This window comes from Ursus americanus, chromosome 8 (genome assembly GCF_024610735.1).
Source record: "Ursus americanus isolate L20-20 chromosome 8, mUrsAme1.1.p, whole genome shotgun sequence".
NCBI classification, from domain to species: Eukaryota; Metazoa; Chordata; class Mammalia; order Carnivora; family Ursidae; genus Ursus; species Ursus americanus.
The window spans coordinates 66,163,206-66,185,774 of record NC_142134.1 but is presented as its reverse complement, the minus strand read 5'-3'; the positions used below and the strand labels follow the sequence as shown (position 1 = coordinate 66,185,774).

General features: G+C 39.1%; 2 protein-coding genes across 11 annotated transcripts in view; one reads left to right on the top strand and one right to left on the bottom strand.

Annotated features, from left to right (window-relative positions):
- The window catches only part of LOC123775788 (cytosolic beta-glucosidase), an 889,125-nt gene that overhangs the window by 131,866 nt on the left and 734,690 nt on the right, over positions 1 to 22,569 (top strand). The gene's annotated exons all lie outside the window — the stretch shown is intronic.
- Positions 5,863 to 6,981, bottom strand: LOC123775789 (carbonyl reductase [NADPH] 1). The gene has a single exon (XM_045771328.2). The coding sequence runs from the start codon at positions 6,910 to 6,912 to the stop codon at positions 6,082 to 6,084; it is 831 nt and encodes a 276-aa protein (XP_045627284.2). The 5' UTR covers positions 6,913 to 6,981; the 3' UTR covers positions 5,863 to 6,081.

Genomic DNA, 22,569 nt, shown 5'->3' with positions numbered 1-22,569 from the left:
ACCTACCACACCGCCATCATCCAACTAACATTTGAGCAAGCACCTACCAAAAGACAGAGAACTGGGAACTGGGGACTCACTTTACTTGTTTGCTTCACTCACCCAATGAGGCAGGGATCCTGATAATCTTATTTGCCTATTTCTCTCTAAAAAAGCACAGGGTCTGGCTAATTATGGTAGTTTGGATAGATACGCTCTTGGGCATTTCTTGGTTGTTGATTCATTATCAACCTGATGTCAATATTGCATCTTAACAACTAGTCATTTTACATATCATTTATGAAAATGTAGATGATGATAGGTAGGCCTTCCATTGAATGATTTTTCAGAGTGCTACATTAGGAAACTGTTAATTCTAGGAGCTGAAGATATCTTCCTGCTACCATCTTTCTAATCTGTTCATTTAGAATTCCATTCTTTCACATTTGTAATTTCCTGTAGTTAATTTTTACATTAACATTATGTTTGACATTGTATTAGATATAATGCTTTAATTTTTTAGCATAATGTATGGAGAATTAGGTATACAACTTCTCTACTGATAATGGTAATACTGATAATGGCAGTTTTAATGTTCAAACTCCCCGTATATTTTATTAAAATGTGTACTGTTATTTTATCCTAGTTTCTTCAGGAAACTGAGCAGAGACTATTCAAGCAACTTTTGAAGAAAAACGAGCCTTATTAACTCTTTTGTTGTTGTTGTTAAGTAATATCCTGTTGCTGTGCTTTCCATGGAGGAAAAAATGCTGTATAGAAAGAGACATAGCCCATAAAGCTTGAAATTCAGAATGCATACCATATTAATGCCATGAACACTTACAGAATCTAACACCTTGCAGTCAGACAAACCCAAACCCAAGATTCAGAGTAGTTTCTGAGAAATCATACCAGGAGCAATGAATTCTACTGCGTCTTCTCTTCTTTCCTCCCTTCTCCAGAGAAAGCACATCCAAATAGTTTTATATACTCAAAGTGGAACCACTCTTAATTGATTTCTACTTAATCAAATAGCTGGATTAATGTTTTTCTGGATTGATTGATTGCATTAATTAACAATCTCCATTCCTTCTCCAAAATATATCTGCTGACAACCTATACTGATTAATAGTCCTGGCACTTGGAATACTCAGAGTTGGCGGGTCACATTTTAAGTCATTTCCCCTGCTTATTTGTTTATTTATTTACTTATTTATTACTTTTTTCAGTTTTATTGAGCTATAATTGACAAATAAAATTGTGATATATTTAAAGTGTACAACATGATGCTTTGATGCTCATATCCATTGGGAAAGGATTTCAATAATCAAGTTAATTAACACATCCATCAACTCACATCTTTACCTTTATTTTAGTAGATTTACTTTTGATGAAATATACATAGAAAAGCATATTTAAAACATTTTGGATTCCTTTAAAAGATTATAATAAAACAACTACCTGGGTACTCACCATCCAGCTTTAAAAATTAAAACCTGAGTTCCCCCCATCCTTCCTTCTTGCTGCTCCTCCTCCCCATTGTACTCTCTCCAGGGTGACCACTATCCTGAATTGTCTCTAAACTACTCTCCAAATTTCCTTTATGGTTTGATTTATACATCTAAAAATATGTTGTTTCATTTTCTGCCTTCTGATCTATATGTTGGTAGAATAATATGATGATATATGTTATATATATCATTTTTCTCATTTCTTTGTTTTCTTTTTCTATGTTTGGATGTTATGTGCTCCATATAGTTTTTTGTAACCCGAACACCTTTAACAGACTTACTCAACTGGCACCACCACCATTTTATCATCTTCCGAAATATTCAAGGACCCTAAATACTTGATCACCTTTTTTTTTTCTAATTTAAGTCTTACTGTTATTCTGTATTTTAATTCTCTTCGAGTTTTCTCCGACAGTTAAACATTCTTGTAGTTCTTTTGAATAGTCAATGTTGATTTAGATTTACCCACATTTTTCTTAATTTTATTCATTTAATTTATTTTTTGCTCACCGTTCTATCTCAGATATTCTATCTGTGAACATTTTCCTTCTGTGTAAAGTACATCTCATAGACTGTAATCTAGGGAAGATCTTTGCTAGGTTAGCTTCTCACATATTATTTATTTGAAAATATCTTTACTCTCTTTCTTGAACAATAGTTCAACTTTCTTTTTTTCTGATAACATTGATGGCATTATTCCAAAATAATCTGGCTTTCATTATTGCTATCGATAAGTCATCAGTCAGTCTAATTTCTGTTCCTCTGTGGGCACTCTGTCTTTTAAGACCTCTTTTTCTTGGGTGGTCTTCAGTATTATGATGATGATTGGGGTGTGGATTTCTTTTTATTTAATCCTCTTGGAATTTGTCCCATTCCTAGTTCTGAGAATTGGTGTTTTTAAATAGTTCTGGAAAATTCTCAATAATTCTTAACTTGAACATTACCTTTCTTCCATTCTCTGTTTTCTCTATGGCAGAGACAATGCTTTGAACACTCCAGGCACAGAATAAGAGTAACTGGTCTAGCCTCTCTTTCAGTTTGATTAGGACTATGTGACTGAGTTATGGACAATAGAATGTGGGTGGAAGGGATGGCTCTCCCATCCAGCTTTGCCAGACATATAAGTGGTGCACCTGGTCATCAACTTTGTGTGTTCAGAGGAGTGACTACCTCAGGTTAAAATATATATGGATTCGAGGGCATATTTAATTATCCTGGACAGTTGGTCAGACATCTGGAATGAGAAAGAGTAGAAGACTAGGAACAGAGTGATCTGGGATAGAAGCATGTGGGTGAACATATGGGAGTAGCTGCTAAGTGTAAATATATTTATTAGGGTGTGTTAATACCCATCAGAGAACAACCTCCATGAAAGAGATACCAAGCAACCAAGTATTCAAAATGACTTTTCTGTCATTGGCCTCCTCAGTGCTGGTAGATGTATATATGAATGAGGTGGCCATGGTAACAGAGATGGAGGCCATGAATGGCTTCAATGACATGAAGTTAAATTTACCAAAGCTGATGTAGCTATTGCCACTGTCAATGCCTGTTTGATAAATAATAGATACCAAGGAAGGGCCCCAGATATAGCACCATTTTTTGAGGAAACCAATGGGCCACTTTAGTGGGAAGTTGACTACATTGGGCTCTTTTTTTACCATTAAAGGTCCAGTGATTAATTCTCATAGGAACAGATACATATTCTGTGTGTGCATTTTCCTTTCCTGCCTGCAGGACCTCAACCAGTACTACCATTGAAGGGTTTACAGATCTTTGACTCAGTGGTCCATCCCATATTATATTGTGTCAGACCAGGGGACCCAGTATATAACAAAGAAATGTGCAAGTGGGTTTACAGCCATGACATCCATGCATTGTATCATATAGTGGAGGATGGAGACATTCAATATCGTGTGGCCCAGAGACCATCTGCTGCAGTGGGGATTGTCTTTTGTTCCACTAACCTTCTACTAAGTTTTCCCAGGGGAGAGAAGCCTACTAGAATTATAAAGAAGCTGCTACTCAACATGCTGAGAAGTATAGGGGAGAAGCACACGGGTGGACTGGAATGGACAAGATGTTTTATCTAGATCTCTCTTCATAGAAGGACTTACTCCCCTGTTTCTGGAGGTTACATTAATAGAGACCCTTCAGATAACAGCATCTCCACAGACTTCATTGGCTATAGTTAGCCAGCTTTCACAAAGTCACAAACTTCATGGGGTGGCTCATATCCAGTGACTGATCAATATGGATACATAAACACACAGGCATTTTGGCCCAGCATGTGACAATTCTCTTAGACCATTTTAGTTCCAGAGTTCCCTGTGGGGTAGGCTGAAGCTGTCATGGACCTCCAGTTTCTTAGTCCTCCTATCATTCCTTCTCTTTCACAGATGCTGATCCCAAGGTGCTTAAAAATATCCCGTACACTAAACCCCATATTGGAATCTACTCTCTGGAGAACCCAACCTGTGGCAATGTTATGAAAATGGGATTTGTTTAAGAGAGATAGGGCCAGTTTGCACAATTAAAGGAAATAGAAACTCAAACCCTACAGAATTGGGAAAGCCAAAAGACCTAAAAATGGCAACTAGCAAAACCTATCAATAGACAAAATGATCCAGGATAAAATCACATTATAGTTTTGCCCCCACCCCCCATACCCTTCATTGCTCCAGGTAGCCTTAAGGTACCTGCCATTAAATCAAGGGAGAGAGGTGTGAAGGACAAGAAAATAAAGAAAACATATCCAAAAACAATGTCTTTAAGAGTACTTCTGGTATCATTACTGGCACATGTAACTGACTGGAAGCAAATAATGAGAAACTTAATAAGTTTTTAGGAAACCTATAATGACAAAGAAATTATGAGTTTGGATTTGGAAAAGGCATATGACTTTTAAGATTTGAAACAACCCTTGTGTTCCAACTTTTAATAAACAGAAAGTCAGTTTTGAAACCTGTGCAGACCACAACAGTGATTGACCCCCAAAGCTCACCTCAGATGTGGTCAAGGATAGTATTAAAGAAGAGTAACTTCATATAGAGTGACACCATGAAACATGAGACCAGTGGACAAAGAGGAGAATCAGAGATGAATTAAGGAAAATCTCCCTTGAGTAAGGAGCATGCACAGTGTCTGCCCAGTGGATTCCAGTGAAGGGTATATTATATGTCTCCCATTCATTTCCTTTCATATGGTAATATTTACTGTAATTATTTTGTTCCTGTTTCACAGTCACTGATTAGACAGGATGTGGCATAATGGTGACTTTTTCGTTCATAGATCTCATTAGAAGAGAAGCCATGTTTGGAAAGACTGAGTGACTATCACTTAGAATTCTTGAATTGTGAGCTGAGGGCAATGACCAGATGGGGCTTGGGTTTGGGGCTGAGTATGTTCTGTGTGTAGATAGAAGAATGGAAAGATTTTATGACTGAAGGGCAAACAGAGGCAGAGATAGTACTATGCATTCACTGTATCATTTATGCCTCTTCCATTAACTTACCCCAGGGTTCTCATCTATTTTGGCAGCAACTGTGGAAACCACTTGTGAGGTGGAAGATCCACAAGATTCCTGAGGTACCACTCAGGGGGTAGATATTTCCCTGAAAAGTTGCCCGATACACACTGACCTTTATATGAATAACAAATACATTTGTTTTTTTAAGCTACTAAAATTTGGGGCTTGCTTTGTTGCTGCATCATAGATTAGCCTATTCTGACTAATATGTTCTCTTTCTGGACCACCAGTTAAGGTCTATGTCAGACATTACCCCTCTATCCTCTATGGCTCTTACCTTCTTTAAAGTTTTCACTTTCTTTCTAAGATGCATTCTAGATAATTTATTTGGATTTGTCTTTCAGTTCACTAAAACTCTTATCTGTTGTCTTCAATTCCGATTTACTCATTGTATGCTTAATTTTAATTAATTTACCCTTCGTGCCTGGGAGTGTCATTTGCATGTTTCCAAAGCTACTTAGTAGTTCTTGAGAGTTCCTCTTCTCCGTATTTCAAGCTTATCTTTTATTTTTTTAAACATATTGAATTTGTATAGTTTATATTCACTATCTTATTGCAATCACTGAAGACTTTCCCTTCTGATCGTGCCATCTCTGTTCCTGCTGGCTGTCACTTTTGTGTTTTGTGATTTTTGGCTACAACCTACTCATTTTAATTGACATTTTGTGAGAATTTCTTGAGGCCTAGGTTGTAGTTGGATTCCTCCAGGTGACATTTGTATGTGTTCATGCTATTTGGCAGCATTAGTAACCCAGCGCCACTTTACTTCACTGTAGGATTTTTTTTTTTTTGACCAAAATGAAAGCATGAATTTGAATTGTATATTTCTTTTTTTTTTTTCATTATTTCACTGATTTTATTTATTTTGTCCCTGATCACAGCGGAAAAAAAAAAAAAAATCTTCCCTGAGTTAGTAGGCTCCTCACATTGAATACTCAGCAGGGATATTTTATATATATATATTTTTTCTGAGGATAGGGAAATTATCGACAGTAGAAGAGTCCTTTTGGTCAAAGGAGGGGACTATCATAAGGGATCCATGGACGGATCCGTGAATGAAGCTCACCATTTTTCCACTTTCTTCTCCATAACAAACTCCCCATGAGGCCCCTCAGCATCTGAGGGCAAAAGGGCCAAGTAGACAGGGGTCTCCGCTCCTTCCTCTGGGCTTTTAGTGGCTCTAGGTCCTGCCATGTCTGTTCTCACCCACCCAGGGCAGCAGGCGTTCAGTAGGATCTTGTCCCCTCTCCTCTGCTCACTCAGGTTCCTGGCATGGATTCTGGACAGCACAGTGACACCGATTTTTGTCACTCCATAGGCGGTGTCAGGCCAGCCCTCTTTCCTGTGCACGCCTTTCTTTGTGTCTTCCACGAACTTGTTCATGAGCCCCACCAGCTCCTCCTCGGTGATGGTCTCGCTTCTAAACTTCTGCTGTAGTTCTGGGCAGTTTTTAAGGGCTCTCAGACTCGCCATGCTAGACACGTTCACCACTCTGCCTTGGGGTTTCATTAGAGGCAGCAGTTCAGTGCACACATCTCGAGTACCAAAGAAGTTTGTTTTCATGGTCACTTCTGCTTGAATATCAAATGGTGTGGGATCATCAGTCTTGAAAGCGATGCCCGCGTTGTTGACCAGCACGTCCAGGCCCCCGTACTCCTTGCGCAGGAAGTCCCGCAGGGCGCGGATGCTCTGCAGGTCGTCGATGTCCAGCTTGTGGAAGCGGGGACTCAGGCCCTCGGCCTGGAGCTGCTGCACGGCCACCAGGCCCCGCGCCTCGTCCCGTGCCGTGAGCACCACGTCCCCCGAGAACTGCTGGCACAGGTCGCGCACGATGGCGAAGCCGATGCCCTTGTTGGCCCCGGTCACCAGCGCCACTCGGGTGGCTGACGACATGGCTGTGTGTGTGTGAAGGAGGGGACGCGCAAGAAGTAGTTGCCCGGAGAGCGGACCAGCGGAGCTTGTTCAGCCTGAATTGTATATTTCTATAACGATTGTTTAATGACAGCAAATTCTCAACTAGGATTTTTTTCTCTCTTCACTCAGCATAGAATCAATAAATGCAATAAATTGATAAATGCAATTTTCTTGTCTCTTTTACCTCAGTCCTTGAGGGCTGAGCATCATGGAGTTTGTCTTCATAGGCTCTATCCTTTGGCAGATCCTAGATTTTGACTCCATTCCCCTGCACCTTTTCTAGCATCAAAACAGACACTCGAGAACTCCAGGATTTACCAAAAACCTCTACATATAATCTGGTTTTGGTATCTTCTTTTCTGTCAAGGTTCCTGCTTTCACTTTTTCTTTGGCCCCTATGAATTACTTCCTTTTGTGCTAATTCAGCAATGCTTTTTAGAAGATTGAATATATATATATATATATATATATATATATATATATATATATATATATATATATATATATATATCACTTTAGCTGTTTTAGCCAGGAAGGTTGTTCAGAATTATCTAGTCACCCATACTGCTGGAAATAAGTCATTTCAGGCCACTAAACTTGTGCACATATACCTCTACCAGTCAAGTTGTATGCTCACCAAAATTATATATCTATTACCAAAGTTGCTTATTAAAGACTTTTTTTAGTATAACTAATTAATTTATGGAAATACTATCCTAACTGATTAAATAGTTGAGTAAGAGAGGTTTTGTTTATTATGAAATGACAATGGCAAGTCTCAGCAAAGGAGAGTTGTTTAATAAAACAGCATTCAATTAAGCCTGGAGAAAACAACAGTAAAAGTTTTTGGAAAATTTGTAAAAACCAAGAAGGATTATGTACTCAGATTATTTTGCAACTGTCTTTAATTTCTTGCTCCACTTTAGAGAAACCAAAATGAAAACTAATGCTGCATTATAAGCATTATAGGTATAGTTTTTGTAAGAAAGATGGCAGGGAAACCAACTGTGCGAACTTCACTTGATGAAAAGGCATTGGATTCACATACAAAGATTAGTAGATAAAAATATTTTTGATATGTATGTAATTTTTTATTCCTCAACCTAACCTACTCCCCCCCACACACACACAATAAGCCAGTTCTAACTATGGAAGAAAAGAGAGTTGCTAGTAATCTTAAACCCATATAAACATATTAGTTAATATACTTGGTATTAGCAAAGTTTTCTGGAGGTGTTTGTTTTTTTCCCCAACTTTATTTTGAGGTATAATTGACAAGTAAAATTGTGATTTACTTAGAATGTAAAATATAATGATTTAATACACATATACATTGTGAAATGGTTCTCTCAATCAAGTTAATGAAAACATCCATAATGGAGGTGTTTGTTTTGTTGTGGTTTTTTTTTTTTTTTAAAGATTTTATTTATTTATTCGACAGAGATAGAGACAGCCAGCGAGAGAGGGAACACAAGCAGGGGGAGTGGGAGAGGAAGAAGCAGGCTCATAGAAGAGGAGCCTGATGTGGGGCTCGATCCCATAACGCCGGGACCATGCCCTGAGCCGAAGGCAGACGCCTAACCGCTGTGCCACCCAAGCGCCCCTGTTGTGGTTTTGTACATAAAAGGAGGGGTTGTATCTCAGCCTTGTCCAGCAAACAACTTTTTTTCAAGAGAAAAATTTTTACTATTTCAGTGTGAGGAAGGTCTTCAACCCCACGAATGATAAAATATGCAAATTTAAAGCTATCAAATACAACATTTTTCAAAACTTATTGACAAAATTTAAAGAGTGACAACATCCAGTTTTTGTGGGCAGGTGGGAAAAAGTCGCTTTTGGTTTTATTCCAGCCTTATTGAGGTTTAATTGACAAATAAAAATTGTATATATTTAAGAGGACAATGTAATGATTTGAAACACACATACATTGTGAAATGATTAGCATAATCAATTTTGTTTACACATCCATCACTTCATATAGTTTACCTTTTTTTCTTTTCTTTTTTTTTGGAGATGAGAACATGTAAGATTTACTTTCAGCAAATTTCAAGTATAGCATACAATATTAGTAACTATAGTCACCATGTAGCAAGTAACTTTTAAGTGGTTATTTCATATTCTTCATTTTTGAAAAAAGTTGTTGGAACAGTTTTTTAATCAGAATTTTGTTGTTGTTTGGTTGTTATTTCTTACTTTCTTTATAGTTTCTACATTTTAGAATTTTTTTTCCATTTTCAGTTGCTGGTCTTGTATCTGTCTCTTCCTAGTCAAATGGGACACTGATCTATTTTACTTAACAACGTAAAGTTCTCATCCTCAGAGGAATTTTGTCTTCAACTTAAGAAACAATTAACATTTTTTTCTTTATGACTTTTATCAGTTATCTACTTTGTACCATTATGATTTGCTAGGCTCTTCCATACACTATCTTATTTAAAATTATGTAACAACCCCATCAGGAAGGTATTATAATCTTCATTTCACAGATGAGAAGATAGAAGACCAAAGAAATTAACATGTCCAAGGCCATAAGCTAGAGGCAATTGAATTTAATCTTGAAACAAGGGTTGCCTAATTCTTATGTTCAGATTTCCTTATTATAATGTTGCATGATCATTTACCCCATGTGGTATCACTTCAGCCTAACCCAAGTATGTCTAGCTGTAAACCACCAGCATTGTCTAACTTCTTTCACAGCCCAACTAAATGCACTCCAAGCAATTCACTTTTCCTAACCTGCTGTGGGAGGATTTTGAACTAGTTTTTTGTTTTTTTTTTTCCTTTCCAGTAAAGCTAAACTTTAATAAAGCTTCTTCCATAATTTTTCTCTAGGTTGACTTTAGTTTAGTTTAGGCATTCTCTCTTCAGCCATTCAGTTCTCTCTTCAGCATGATCACTAGAGTATTAGCTCCAAGATGATGGTTTGCGTCTCTTTCATCTTTGGATCTCCACTATCTTCCCATGTGCCCAGCATGTAATAGGCACCCATGTTTATGCAATTGAAGAGCTCCCTTCTCCTTCTTGTTCTAACTCAAACCTTCCCTTAGACTTCCTCTCCAACCCTCATTTAGTCAAATGCCCATCTCCTAGGGTGATTTGGCTCGTGTTGTAGGATATGTCTAACTCAGAGTTCCACACAATTCTGAAAAATCTTGATCGTCCATAAGAGGCAGACTAAAAGACGGGATACTAGAAATCTGAAAAATGCAAATTAAAATAAAAAATTATATCCAACCTCTCAAATGATCAAAAATAGAAATACAGATAATACTTGGTATGGGCAAGGTTGCGATGAAAGGAACAAGCTTATATATTGTTAGTGAAACTGTAAAATGGTACAGTCTTTTTTGGAATTAATTGCTCAGTATGATGTAAAACTTATTGACTTACTAATTCCATTTCCTAAATGAGGAAAATCTTTACATGTGAAAATGATCATCATAGCTTTATTCGTAAGAGTGAAAACTATAAACCACCAAAATATTCAGTAATACTGAAATTATTACACGGTATGTAGTAATTCATATTTTACAGCCAAGCAAGTGGGGGTGAGGCATTCTCTAACTACTCTTGCATGAAGCTCATGAAAGCCTACAGGGAACTAGCCACTTCTGCAGTACTTGGAATGAACAGAAAGATTGAGGGGATTATGTAGTGACATACAAGATGTGCTCGTTATACTGTTATGATGTTGGGAGAGAAATACAAGATTTAATGTTACATGCTCAATTGGATCTCAATTGATTCATGCATTCAATAATCTATTGAGTACTGAAGTGGTCCCCAGGCTCTATGAAATCAAAGAATAGGACAAAACTATTCTCCTTTTGGAAGCATTCTTTCCAGGGCAAGAGCAGGGTTTGGGGACAGGGGTAGGGTTACAGACAATAAACTAATAAATAAACAAAGTTAAGACTGTGATTATGTCTAGGCTAGACATGAACAGATACAAAACAAATTGATGATACGACAATGCTTAAAAAAAGATTAGGTAAAAAGATACCAAATATTATCAGTGATGATCTGAGTAGTAGAACTTATTCCATGGCATCTCTGTGTTTTCCAGATTTACTACAATGGGCATAGATTTCTCTCAGTAAGCAGAAAAACCACAGTAAAATTATTATTTAAAGTTATTAAAAGAAAATGAAATCATTCCTCATTATCTGGGTGGCTCCTGGAAATGACTTCATATCTCATTTTGTACTTGGTCTTTCTTCTTCATGGCTTTGGGCTTTGGGTCCTCCTCCCTGCACTCCCACTTGTTTGTCACAGCCTTTTAGAAATTTCACAGAGGGGAAGCAGATGTATAGATCTGCATAGAGGTGTGTGTGTGTGTGTGTGTGTGTGTGTGTGTGTGTGTGTGTTGTGTGCGCGCGCGTGAAGGCGCTAGCGAATGAAAAGAAAATCCCTGAAAACAAGGACATTTCCATAGTTGCTATGCCCTTAACAAGAACTTGGTGAGCCAGTGCTCCTGAAATATAACTTACCCCATTCGCTACTTGTTAGCAAGGCCAGCGATCCATGAAGTTGATTCTTTTTTGGGTTTTGGTGTCTGAGTGTTTAAATTAATGGTTTGAGAGTAAAGTCTATCACTGTATGTAGCATAGCCAGCAATTGCTTAAATTCAAGATAAACTATGGATAGACTTAAGTTTTCAGTTTTCAAGGTGCCCACGTAGCACAGGAATTGGCAATATCAACATTACTTTCATGTTCCCCATTACAAGGTGTCACCAGAAACACAAATCTATAAGGGGCTCTGCCGCTTACCATCTGCTTGATTCTCAGGGTCTCCAAATGGCCCCAAAAGGTGGTGGCTGTTTGCAACGCTTGGACTTTTGAATTGCATTAAGTACCAATCTGAATTTTCTGTTTGGCTGACCTCTAAAGAATGGCAGAGGAGACCAATGCAGACATCAAGTGCCCAGCAAAGGAACCTTCCGGGACAATTCTTGCTCCCGTCCCGGATGCCAGTGTGACCAATTCAGCAATTGTGTCTTTCCCCAGGATAAAATGAATATTGTGTCAGTGAAGCTAGAATCATAGAGTGATGATCTGAGAATCAGTGAGAAGGAAGACGCTGACCTTGGAGAGGTTTAAGAATGCCTTATGAATAGCTATCCGGAACATAATTAAAGGCATTTTAACATCATAAGCCTTGAAGAATGCGAACCATCACCACTGCACACTGGGGAGTAAAAGATATTGCTTTTATAGCTGCAGAGCTTATGGTCAGAAGTGATATGAAATATTAGAAATGTGACAGTTTTATAATAATTTTATTCTTGCTCATTGTGATAATTTTCATTTGCAGCTTTTTACCTTTGAATATCTTGAATTGCATTAAGCCTTTCTCACTCCATCCTTGTCCTGTAATATTAGAAGCTGTGGTTTTAATCTCAGGAATTACAGTAAATGCTACAGGCACAAGCAAACAGATAATGGTGTTTATGATGCCTGTTATTTGAAGAATTAAAAGTTCTGAGTGAATTTGTCTCTCAGTTAATAAAAGGAATAGAGCTCTGAGTGAAATATTTCCTCTTCTTACTTTTTATAGTACCACTATCTCTCCTTTCTTTTTTTCTTTTTCTAATTTTATTTATTTGAGAGAGAGAGAGAGCGCGAGAGGGGGGAAGGTCAGAGGGAGAAGCAGACTCCCCGCTGAGCAGGGAGCCCACCGGACATGGGACTTGGTCCTAGGACTCCAGGATCATGACCGAGCCAAAGGGGGTTGCTTAACCAACTGAGCTACCCACACGCCCTATGTTTTTCTTTCAGATACCATCTGGATGTTCTTTTTTGAATAACCCAAGTTAGAATTAGTGCTAGAGATCATCTGGTTTAAATATTTAAATATTTTCCTTTCTCAGATAAGGAAACACAAAATTACAAGTCTCAAGACCAGCGAAATTAGGGCTACCGTCTGTGTCTCCCAACACCACAAAAGCTATACCTAACATTCACTGAGCATTTGCTAGGGGACAGGCAAAGCTCTAAGCACTTCACATGCATTAACTCCTGTGTGTGTTCCGATATTAAAAAAAAAAAAAAATAGGTGGTGGACCAGATTTGGTCTATGGGCTATAATTTGCAAACTCCTAATTCTTTTAAGACTCAGAGTGTCTATATGAGATAGGGTCTGCTATTATTGTCACCCTCATTTTACAGAAGAGTAGACTGAGGCACAGAATGGCTATCTAACTTTTCCAAGGTTATACACGTAATGATTGCCTCCATATGAGGAAACCAGGCTGTCTGACCTGAACCAATGCACTTGGCTGTACCCAAGTGTCTGAAGATCTCCATATTTTTTCCTTTCCCTTCATTGCCGGGGTACTTTCTTGAAGAGAAAATGTCTGGGTTAGCATGCAGAATATTATACACATATAGGTACTATGGACTTATTTTGATGATGATTTTTTTAACTTGTTCTCTTTCTGTGGTTGACAATGCTATTTAACACCTTTCTTGGACATTTGAGAGGGATGTAAAAGAAGCAGTTAATGTGTTTCTTCCCTTTAAAGGGGTTAAAATTTAGTTTGGGGGGCACCTGGGTGGCTCAGTCGTTAAGCGTCTGCCTTCGGCTCAAGGGCGTGATCCTGGCGTTGTGGGATCGAGCCCCACATCAGGCTCATCTGCTGGGAGTCTGCTTCTTCCTCTCCCACTCTTCCTGCTTGTGTTCCCTCTCTCGCTGGCTCTCCCTCTCTCTGTCAAATAAATAAATAAAATCTTTAAAAAAAAAATTTAGTTTGGAATCAAAGAAATTAAAATAAAACCAGATCAAAATTTACAGAATCCTTACAACATAGAGTAGATAGTCCAAAATCATCTTTAACTTATGATCAAGTCAGGATCCAAAAGGTTGTTCATTAGCTTATTTGTTCCAAAGTCCTAGGATACTTGAAAGCAATCCCTGTCAGCATGTTTATGTAAAGTTCTGTAGAAGAACTGTGACTATTTGACAGTTCTGATTTTTTTTTAATCCTCAAACATTTCTCCCAAATAGGCCTGCATTTTCATTTTTTTAGTCAAAAATAAGTTGATAACATGATGCAGCTTCAGACATGCAATTAATTAGTGAGAGACTTGATCACCACATCTTAGGAGACCATACCCAACCATCTGTTGATGGCTGGGAGATTGCTTCACTTTTACCCAAGTGAAAACCTTTGTTACTACAAAAGTTTGTAAATTGAATGTTTGTAAGAGAAGGAATCTTTAGATTATACATTAGAGGTGATACAAAGATTGCAAAAATATTCAAAACCAAGTTGCTGCCTTTAAGGAATAGAGAATCCAGTTAGGAAGACAGGCATAACCATATTTTTAAAATCCCTCTGATCCTTCTATGAATTCATGCAAGGGTTAGACTCCTTTCTAATGAGTGCAATCATTTACAATCTGTCAGTAGGTGAGCTGACGAATGGTATAGATGTGTGCCATGTGATCACGGGGAAGAATTGCCTACATCAGTTTCAAGCAGAAGAATGTGTTTGAGGTGAACCCTAAAAGATGGGTAAGATTTAAAAAGCAGGTATAGATGAGGGAACAGATTGACATGCCATTTTTTTTTAAAGTTTTTCTTTAAATTCCAGTTAGTTACCATACAGTACATACATAGTAATATACCATACAGTACATACTAATACATAATATTAGTTTCAGGTGTACATATGGTGATTCAACCCTTCCAAACAGCACCCATCATAAGTGCACTCCTTAGTCCCCATCACCTATTGAACTCATTCCCCCACTTGCCTCCTTTAGGGTCACCATCATTTGTTCTCTATAGCTAAGAGTCTGTTTCTTGGGTTGCCCCCCTCTCTCTCTCTTTTCCCTTTGCTCATTTGTTTCTTAAATTTCACATATGGGTGAAATCATATGGTATTTGTCTTTCTCTGCCTTATTTTGCTTAGTGTCGTACTCTCTAGCTCCGTCCCTCTCATCCCAAATGGCAATATTTCATTCTTTCTTTCTTATGGCTGAGTAATATTCCTCTGTGTGTGTGTGTGTGTGTGTGTGTGTGTGTGTGTGTGTGTGTACCACATCTTCCTTTCCTATTCATCAGTTAATGGACACTTGGGCTATTTCCATAATTTGGCTATTGTAGATAATGCTGCTATAAATATCAAGGTGCATAATCCCTCTGAATTAGTATGTTTGTATTTGTTGGATAAATACCTAGTAGTGCAATTGATGGATTGTAGGGTAGTTCTATTTTTAACTTTTTGAGGAAACTCCATACTGTTTTCCACAGTGCCTGTACCAGTTTGCATTCTCACCAGCAGTGAAGAGGGTTCCCCTTTCCTTAAAACCTTGCCTACACCTGTTGTTTCTTATGTTGCTAATTTTAGCCATTCTTGCTGGTGTGAGGTGATATCTCACTGTGGTTTTGATTTTCACTTCCCTTATGATAAGTGATGTTGAGCATCTTTTCATGTGTCTGTTGGCCATCTATCTGTCTTCTTTGGAAAAATGTCTACTCATGTCTACTGACCATTTTTTAATTGGATTATTCATATCCTGGGTGTTGAGTTTTTTAAGTTTTTTATATATTTTGGGTACTAACCCTTTACTGAATATGTCATTTGCAAATATCTTCTCCTATTCAGTAGGTTGCTTTCAGTTTTGTTGATTATTTCCTTCACTGTGCAGAAACTCTTTATTTTGATGTAGTCCCAATAGTTTATTATTTCTTTTGTTTCCCTTGCCTCAGGAGACATTTCTAGGAAGAAGTTGTTACCACCAATGCCAGAGAAGTTACTGTCTGTGGTCTCTTCTAGGATTTTTATGGTTTCAGATATCATATTTAGGTCTTTAATCCATTTTGAATTTATTTTTGTGCAAAATATAGCATCTTAAAGCTAAATTTCACCCTTTAGTACATCAGCGGATTGGCTATAGTGGAAGATATCACTCCTGACACTACCCCACAGATCATATTAATTAGAAGAGTTTCATCTTCTAAACATTCTACAAATAATCTCTTCAAACTTTAGTAAATGCCAATTTTAATGGTGCCATATGATGCCTGTCTTAGCAAAGCAGATTCCAGAATACAGAGCCAATACACCTTCTTCGTTATAGATTTGGAACAAGGCATGAAACATTTCTCAGTATTTTATTAAAGTGGGCATCAATGCTTTGGTCTTGAACTTGAAGTTGCATTTTGGTCAGGTCCATAGGGAAGGTTCCAAATTCAGCAACAATAGAGGCAAGGTTGCCGTATAGAAAGGCTTTCCCATTCAGACCAGATGTCTCATGGCTTACAGTGGCACTTGGCTGGTGCTGCTTGGGCTTATGGGAAGCCCGGGCTCCCACTGTCTGAAACGCCATGGTAACCGCAACTCAGAAGCACTGAGACCAAGGAAGTAACCAAGTCATCACCTAGCAATGGTGGCTCAGGCATTCCAACAGCCCCTCCACAGAGCCTAAGAAGAAGTCCCGAAATAGGAGGTGGAAACATTGGGGGTCTTAGCAGGGGAGTCAGACAGGCTGCAGCAGACCATGCCATTTCAATGTCAAATCCAATTATCAGGTGAATCATAGCCAGAGCAATCTTGGACTTCTCTTCCACTGCTGCTGCCCCATCCCTTTTGTATTTGACACCAAGGAAGCATGCTAATATGATTGGTAATATGATTGATCAGACCAAAGCACTTCTTGGAGCCATACTGTTGTTACAGGTGTGCTTACCATCCTTAAAGGTGGGACTAGCATCTTTCCTTGTCTCTTGTGGTTTCCCTTTCTATAATAAGCATATCTAGGCAGGGCCCATGATCCTCCAGAGCCATGGTTACTTATTTTTTAGTATCTCTTAGCATATGACTATGTGGGTAACTCAGGTCAGGGCCAAGGACCATATTTACCCATTCCTTTTCTCTCTCTCTTCTCTGAATGCTCCCTTCTGTGTTGCCTCTCCACCTGCCTCCCCATCTCCCACAGATTTGAATGTGTATAGCTGTCTCAAAATTTAGATTTGCCGGAGGAGGGAATTTAAGGCCCCTTTTGAATGTCCACCAAAAGCAATCTTGCTCCAGTTCTGCCATTTAACAGAGTGAAGTAGTAGGAGGATCTTTTGTTGCTGTTAATTTAGTGGTTCTATTATGCTAAATATCCTGCTTCTGTATTTCGCATGTATCTCTCTTGGAAATCTTATGGGGAAGTAAGGATATTTGTCAGGGTAAGATCTGAGAATTCAGAAATGCTTGGCTACCAAACATTTACCCATATTCCCAAATATTAATATCGGATTTGTCTTGGAAGATGGCGTCTCAAGTTTATCTTTGTTATACCAGTAAGCATAAAACCATTAGGTGACTTGATTGTAGGAGTTTGTCGGTGTCTTAAACTATTTAACATTTTCTTTGCATTATGTCTCCAATATACTTGATAATTCATTTGCTAAGTGACTGAGATGAGACGCTCTAATAGTTTTGCCTCTGTTGAGTCACTAGGCCGGTGTGTATGTGTGTGCAAACCACATGTCAATCAACATGGTAAGGTTGCTTTGATTTTTCTGATGTCTAATCACTGTATAACTTGCCATATGTGATCTCAGTTTTAAAGGAATCCTTTTTTAGGCCAACTTTATAGTTACTTGCAAAGACTACATTTTATAACTTAAAGTTGGAAAAGTAGGTGCCAGCCAAGCAGCATCTAGATTAGCGTTTCTCAAATTATCATCTGTGATCTGGTCTACCTGCATCAGAACCAAATGGGGCATGCATTAAAAATGCAGGATCATTTACTTTAACACAGGTCTACTGGATACACACCTTAGGATAAGACACTAGAAACCATATTTTTAACGTGCTCTTTACGTGATTATTATGACTACCCAAGTTTGAGAACAAATGATTCTAGGCTATGGATGTGCTGAGCCAATGCATCTAGAAGTGTAGACGTAGCCAAGACAGGAGACCGTGTACAATTGGCTGAGCCACAGACCTGACACTACCCTTGGGCCATGCTGCGTGATGAGGAATCTGTCTAGTCTTATTGGACGGTCTTTCCAATAACTTTCTTCATTTCAACCATAGTAGCTTCTACCACATCTGCAATCTGACCATTTGCTTGAGGGTGATGGGGTGTGATGGTGACAGTTTTAATAAAGTCTCCAAACATTAATCCCCTGAACTCAGCAGATTTAAAGGCAAACCCACACTCCAAAGTAGAATATATAGTAATTCATGAGTTGCAAATAACTGTCAGGGTTCACAATATTCTGCAAATATTTAAGCAAATTGGAAGAACTTTGGGACTTTTCATCAAGTCCTAGAATGGTCCTGGTGAACTGATCTAAATTCTTGGCCAATGTCTCATTTCCCAGGGAGTGGTCAGTTTATTTGACAGGAAAATGCCATATATGTTTTAGTTTTTCATTGTGCTTTCTGTCACCATTATCAGAATCGATTTGAAGCCATAGCTAAAAGCTAAGCCAACACTTTATGTAGTTTGCCCAAGATAATAAGATGTCTGCTTGCTGTAATGTTGATTCTTGAACATATTGAAAATTGATTCACAGCGCCTTCTATCACCCAGCTTTATTTTTATTCATACTAAAATGCAGCGCTTTGGAAGGTAACAAGCAGATGACCAGCAATTTTCAGAAAGCATGCTTTATTAAATGATATAATGTGTACCAAGTACTCAACAGAGAGCCTGACGCATGGTAGAATTGAATTAAATGGTGGTTACAACAACTTTTTCAAAAAAAATAATTAACCCTAACCTACTTCCTCTGCAGTGCAAGAGGACAACTCAACAAGCAGTCAGGATATACATAAGCACATTTAAAGAAGAATTTCAACACTAACTTGCCCACAGGAAAATTACAGAGAGTGGAAGAGGGTTCCTGCAAAGATTGATGCCTAAGACACTTGTCAGCCTACATCTTCCTTTTTTGCAGAGTCCACCTTCCAAAGCCTATAGAAAATAAAAATAAATGCCAGTTCCTTGCTTGTTTGGCCTCCCTTGCTGCTAGGGCATTGATGTGTTCCAATACTGACCAATGGACCTGAGACCAAAAGTGATCAGGACACTTGTCAGAGACTTCTCACCCTGAGGAAAGAGGAAGAGAAACAAGGAGCATATCTTTCTCCATTTTTCTTATTTTACATATTATTTGTGTGGGGCTGTGATGCTTGGTGCTATGGCAGCCACTTTTAGATCATGAGGAGAGGGCCAAGGGCATCACAGAGAAACTGACACAAAGCCCTAACATTGCTGAACCACCAAATGAGTCCTTTTGATGTGAGGCACACAAACCTTTATTTCAAAGCCTCTTAGTTTCTGTTTTTTCTTTCTTGAAACCAAAGGTATCCTATCTGACATACCTTTATAACAGCTACACTTTCCTTTTAGAATGCAAGTTCCATGAAGACAGGGACAGATTCTAGTTCACTGCAAATACAGTGACTTCAACACAATGGAAATTTATTTTTCTTTTACACAAAGTCTGAGCTGTGCTGGATGACTGCGTGATATCCTGCGAACAGCCTCCTTTTATCTTGTTTCTCTGCCATTCCTAGAGTGTTGCTGTCATCCATGAAGTCTAAGATGACTCCACACCATGTCTAAATTCCAGCCAGCAGGAAGTGGGAAGAAGGAGAGGAGAGGGGGCCTCTTCCTTTCAAAGACACCACCTAGGAGTTACCTGCATCGCTTGGCTTATCACCCCATTGGTCAGAACTTAGTCTACTGGCAATAGGTACAGACATAGCTGAGAAAAGAAGTCATTCCTCCACCAAGTCATGCACTCAGCTTAAAATTCCACTATCATGTTTGAAAGAAAAAGTAAATATTGGGGAACAAGTAAGTTTCTTTTGTAACGTCATTGATGAGAGTAATAGTGTACATAGTTTAGAAAAAAATATATAAACAAAGAGTACCTAGTTTATGCAAATCACTCCACTAATCTTTCACAGAATTATCTCATTCACTTTCCACATTAAACTTTCAATAAAGTCAGCATTCTTATCCCCACTTTGCAGACGTGGACAATGAAATTCAAAGACTTTGAGCAAGTTACCCAAGGTCATACATTGAACAATTTATGGGACTTGTGTTGAAATTAAATTCCATGCCCCTGACGCTTTACCCCTGATGATCTATCTGGCCCACTACCACCTGTCCCTGCCCCAAATGCCTCACCCTAATCTTACATTCTGTAGTGTCGTTACTTTCTCTTCAAATTTTGCTTCTGAATTCCAGGGGGTTGTTTATTTATTTCTACTGGTTGCCTCTCATCCCAGTGTTCTTCTCCAGAGTCTTATTCTCTACTCTGTGCCTTTAGAGCATCAACTCCAAATGGTACACATCTCTTTCTCTTCTTTGTTATCTTCCAGTGCCAATTATTAAGGAATTGTCTTCCCACTCTACACTGACCCTCCTCTAGTCTTTGTGATGCTGGCACCGGGACTCAGCAACCACCATTCTACTTTGCCCACTGCTCCCTGTTAAACCCTGCCAGGTGGAGGGTGCTTAGAGGGAGACTGTGAGCAAGACTGGAGGGGAGAAGACACCTGCTGCTGCTTCCTATATCTCTCCCATTTAGTTTTATTCAACTTCCTGCTCCTGTCAGTATCATCCAGGGGGGTTGTCATCAGCCCAGCTGCTGGACGCTGTTAAAGTTTTCCCAGCATTTTCAGGACCAACCCCTTCACATAACCTCAGAGACAACAGCTCCAGCCCAACAGGGCTCCCTCCTCAGAGGTCTAAGTTTCAGCCTCCCCAGGTCTTCGTTCTGGTTTAATGATGCTAATCTTTTACCTAGGTTTTCCAAGCCTCCAGGTGGTAGCGACTTGGTGCAATTGCTACCTTCATAATACTTTCTAGTTGTTAAAGTTATACTAAGTCAGTTTTGGTTTAACTTTTTTCCTTCTCGATTATACATTGGCTTAGTTTTATTTTCCTGGGTAGTTCTGTGTTTCCATTTTTAGAGAAATCAAGAAAATTCATAGACCATCTTTGATTGAGGGCAAGATCTTCTACAGCTCTGTCTACTCCACAAAAAGGTGGGCACCGTCTGGGAAGTATGGTGGGAATTTGATAAGCACATGAAGATGAATGATTTTACTTGTGTGCATTCCTCATCACCCAGAAGCTGATGGAGTTGTCTTTGAGTTGCTAGCCTGCTTGTTCTCTGGTAAGCAAAGTACTTCAAACCTGAAAACACTCAAGTATCCCTCTGAGGAAGGAAAGGGGCACTTAGGCTTCTGCCCGTTCAACAGGAAGGAAAACTAAGGTAGAGGAAGGAAGTTGACTGAGTTTTCAAATTAGACTGCTGCAGAGACAAGAGACAGTCTGATTCTTGGCCTGCTTTCTCCTCAATGCCCTAGACAAAGGAGGACAAAAGTGACCTTTGTGAGCAAGGTTGTTCCTCCTCTCTGACCGTTCTCATTGGCAAGTACAATCCTCCATTTTCCTGGCCTGCCGGTCTGGCACTTTCCCCAGGCATAAAATTCACTTTAGGGAAGGAAAATAAAAGTTAGATCAAAGGCTTGTATAATTTCATTTCTCAGGGGGAAAAAACCTTGCTCTAGCAGCCTACTTCCCAGGAGTGATCCAAACCACCCAGACTCCATTGTCCACAGTGAGTTGGAAACAGTGGAGAGCACTTGGCATTTTTTCCTGCAGTCACTAATGATACCAGGGGTGGCTTAGACAGCCAAGATAAATAACCCCTGGGAGGCACTGAGGGGTGAGAGTGAGCCCATCCAGGACGATGGGGTCTGCCCAGCTTAGTCCTTGCAAGTTGGACAGAATGAGAGCCCTGTATTTATTTGGTTTAAAGTACTCGTTTGGATGTTGGTAGCCAAACAGCTACGTCTGAGCCTCACACCAGGTGATACCTCCTGGTTTGTGTCCAGCACTGTGGATACTATGGCTTTGTAATTGACTGATTGCACCTCTAAGCCTAGTATTTTTTATTTTTATTTTATTTTTTGACAATGGCAGATCTTGCTCAGGAGGGGCTGGCTTATGTGATAAGTTGCTTTGAAGATTGAGTGGTATTTAATATTTTGAGTGACTGCTTCTTGTTGAATTGATTGGGTTCTTCAAGGACACGCTATACATGTTTAAAATGGGATGTCTGGGGCTGCCACAGCATAATCGACTGTGAAATAAGCCTGTTGGAAAGGACAATTACTTCTGGAGCCTCAAATGCGAGTCAAGTCTCCCGTGGCAGTGAGAGGGAGGGTCCTGGTTGGTCTAGTCAGGAGTGAAAATGACTGTTGTTTTACCCCTTAGCATGGGCTGGTGTCTGTATTATGCACTCACCGCCCAGTATTAGAAACGTGTAGGTACAGCCCAGACAATCAACCAGCAGTGGCTCAGAGGATGCGTGGCTGTTGTGAACAATCCATGCATCCATCCTAACATTAACTAATATCCAAAAACAGTTTTTGAGAACCTACAACGTGCCACGTATATACACACGTACTAGCAGCAATGAGATGCACAGTACGCTTCTTAAGCCCCTGGTTCAGTAGAAAAGGAGAGAGAAAGTACACACTAACATTTATTAAAACTAACACTATGGGGCACCTGGGGGGCTCAGTCAGTTGAGCTTTTGACTCTTGGTTTCGGCTCAGGTCATGATCTCACGGGTCATGGGATGGTGCCCCGC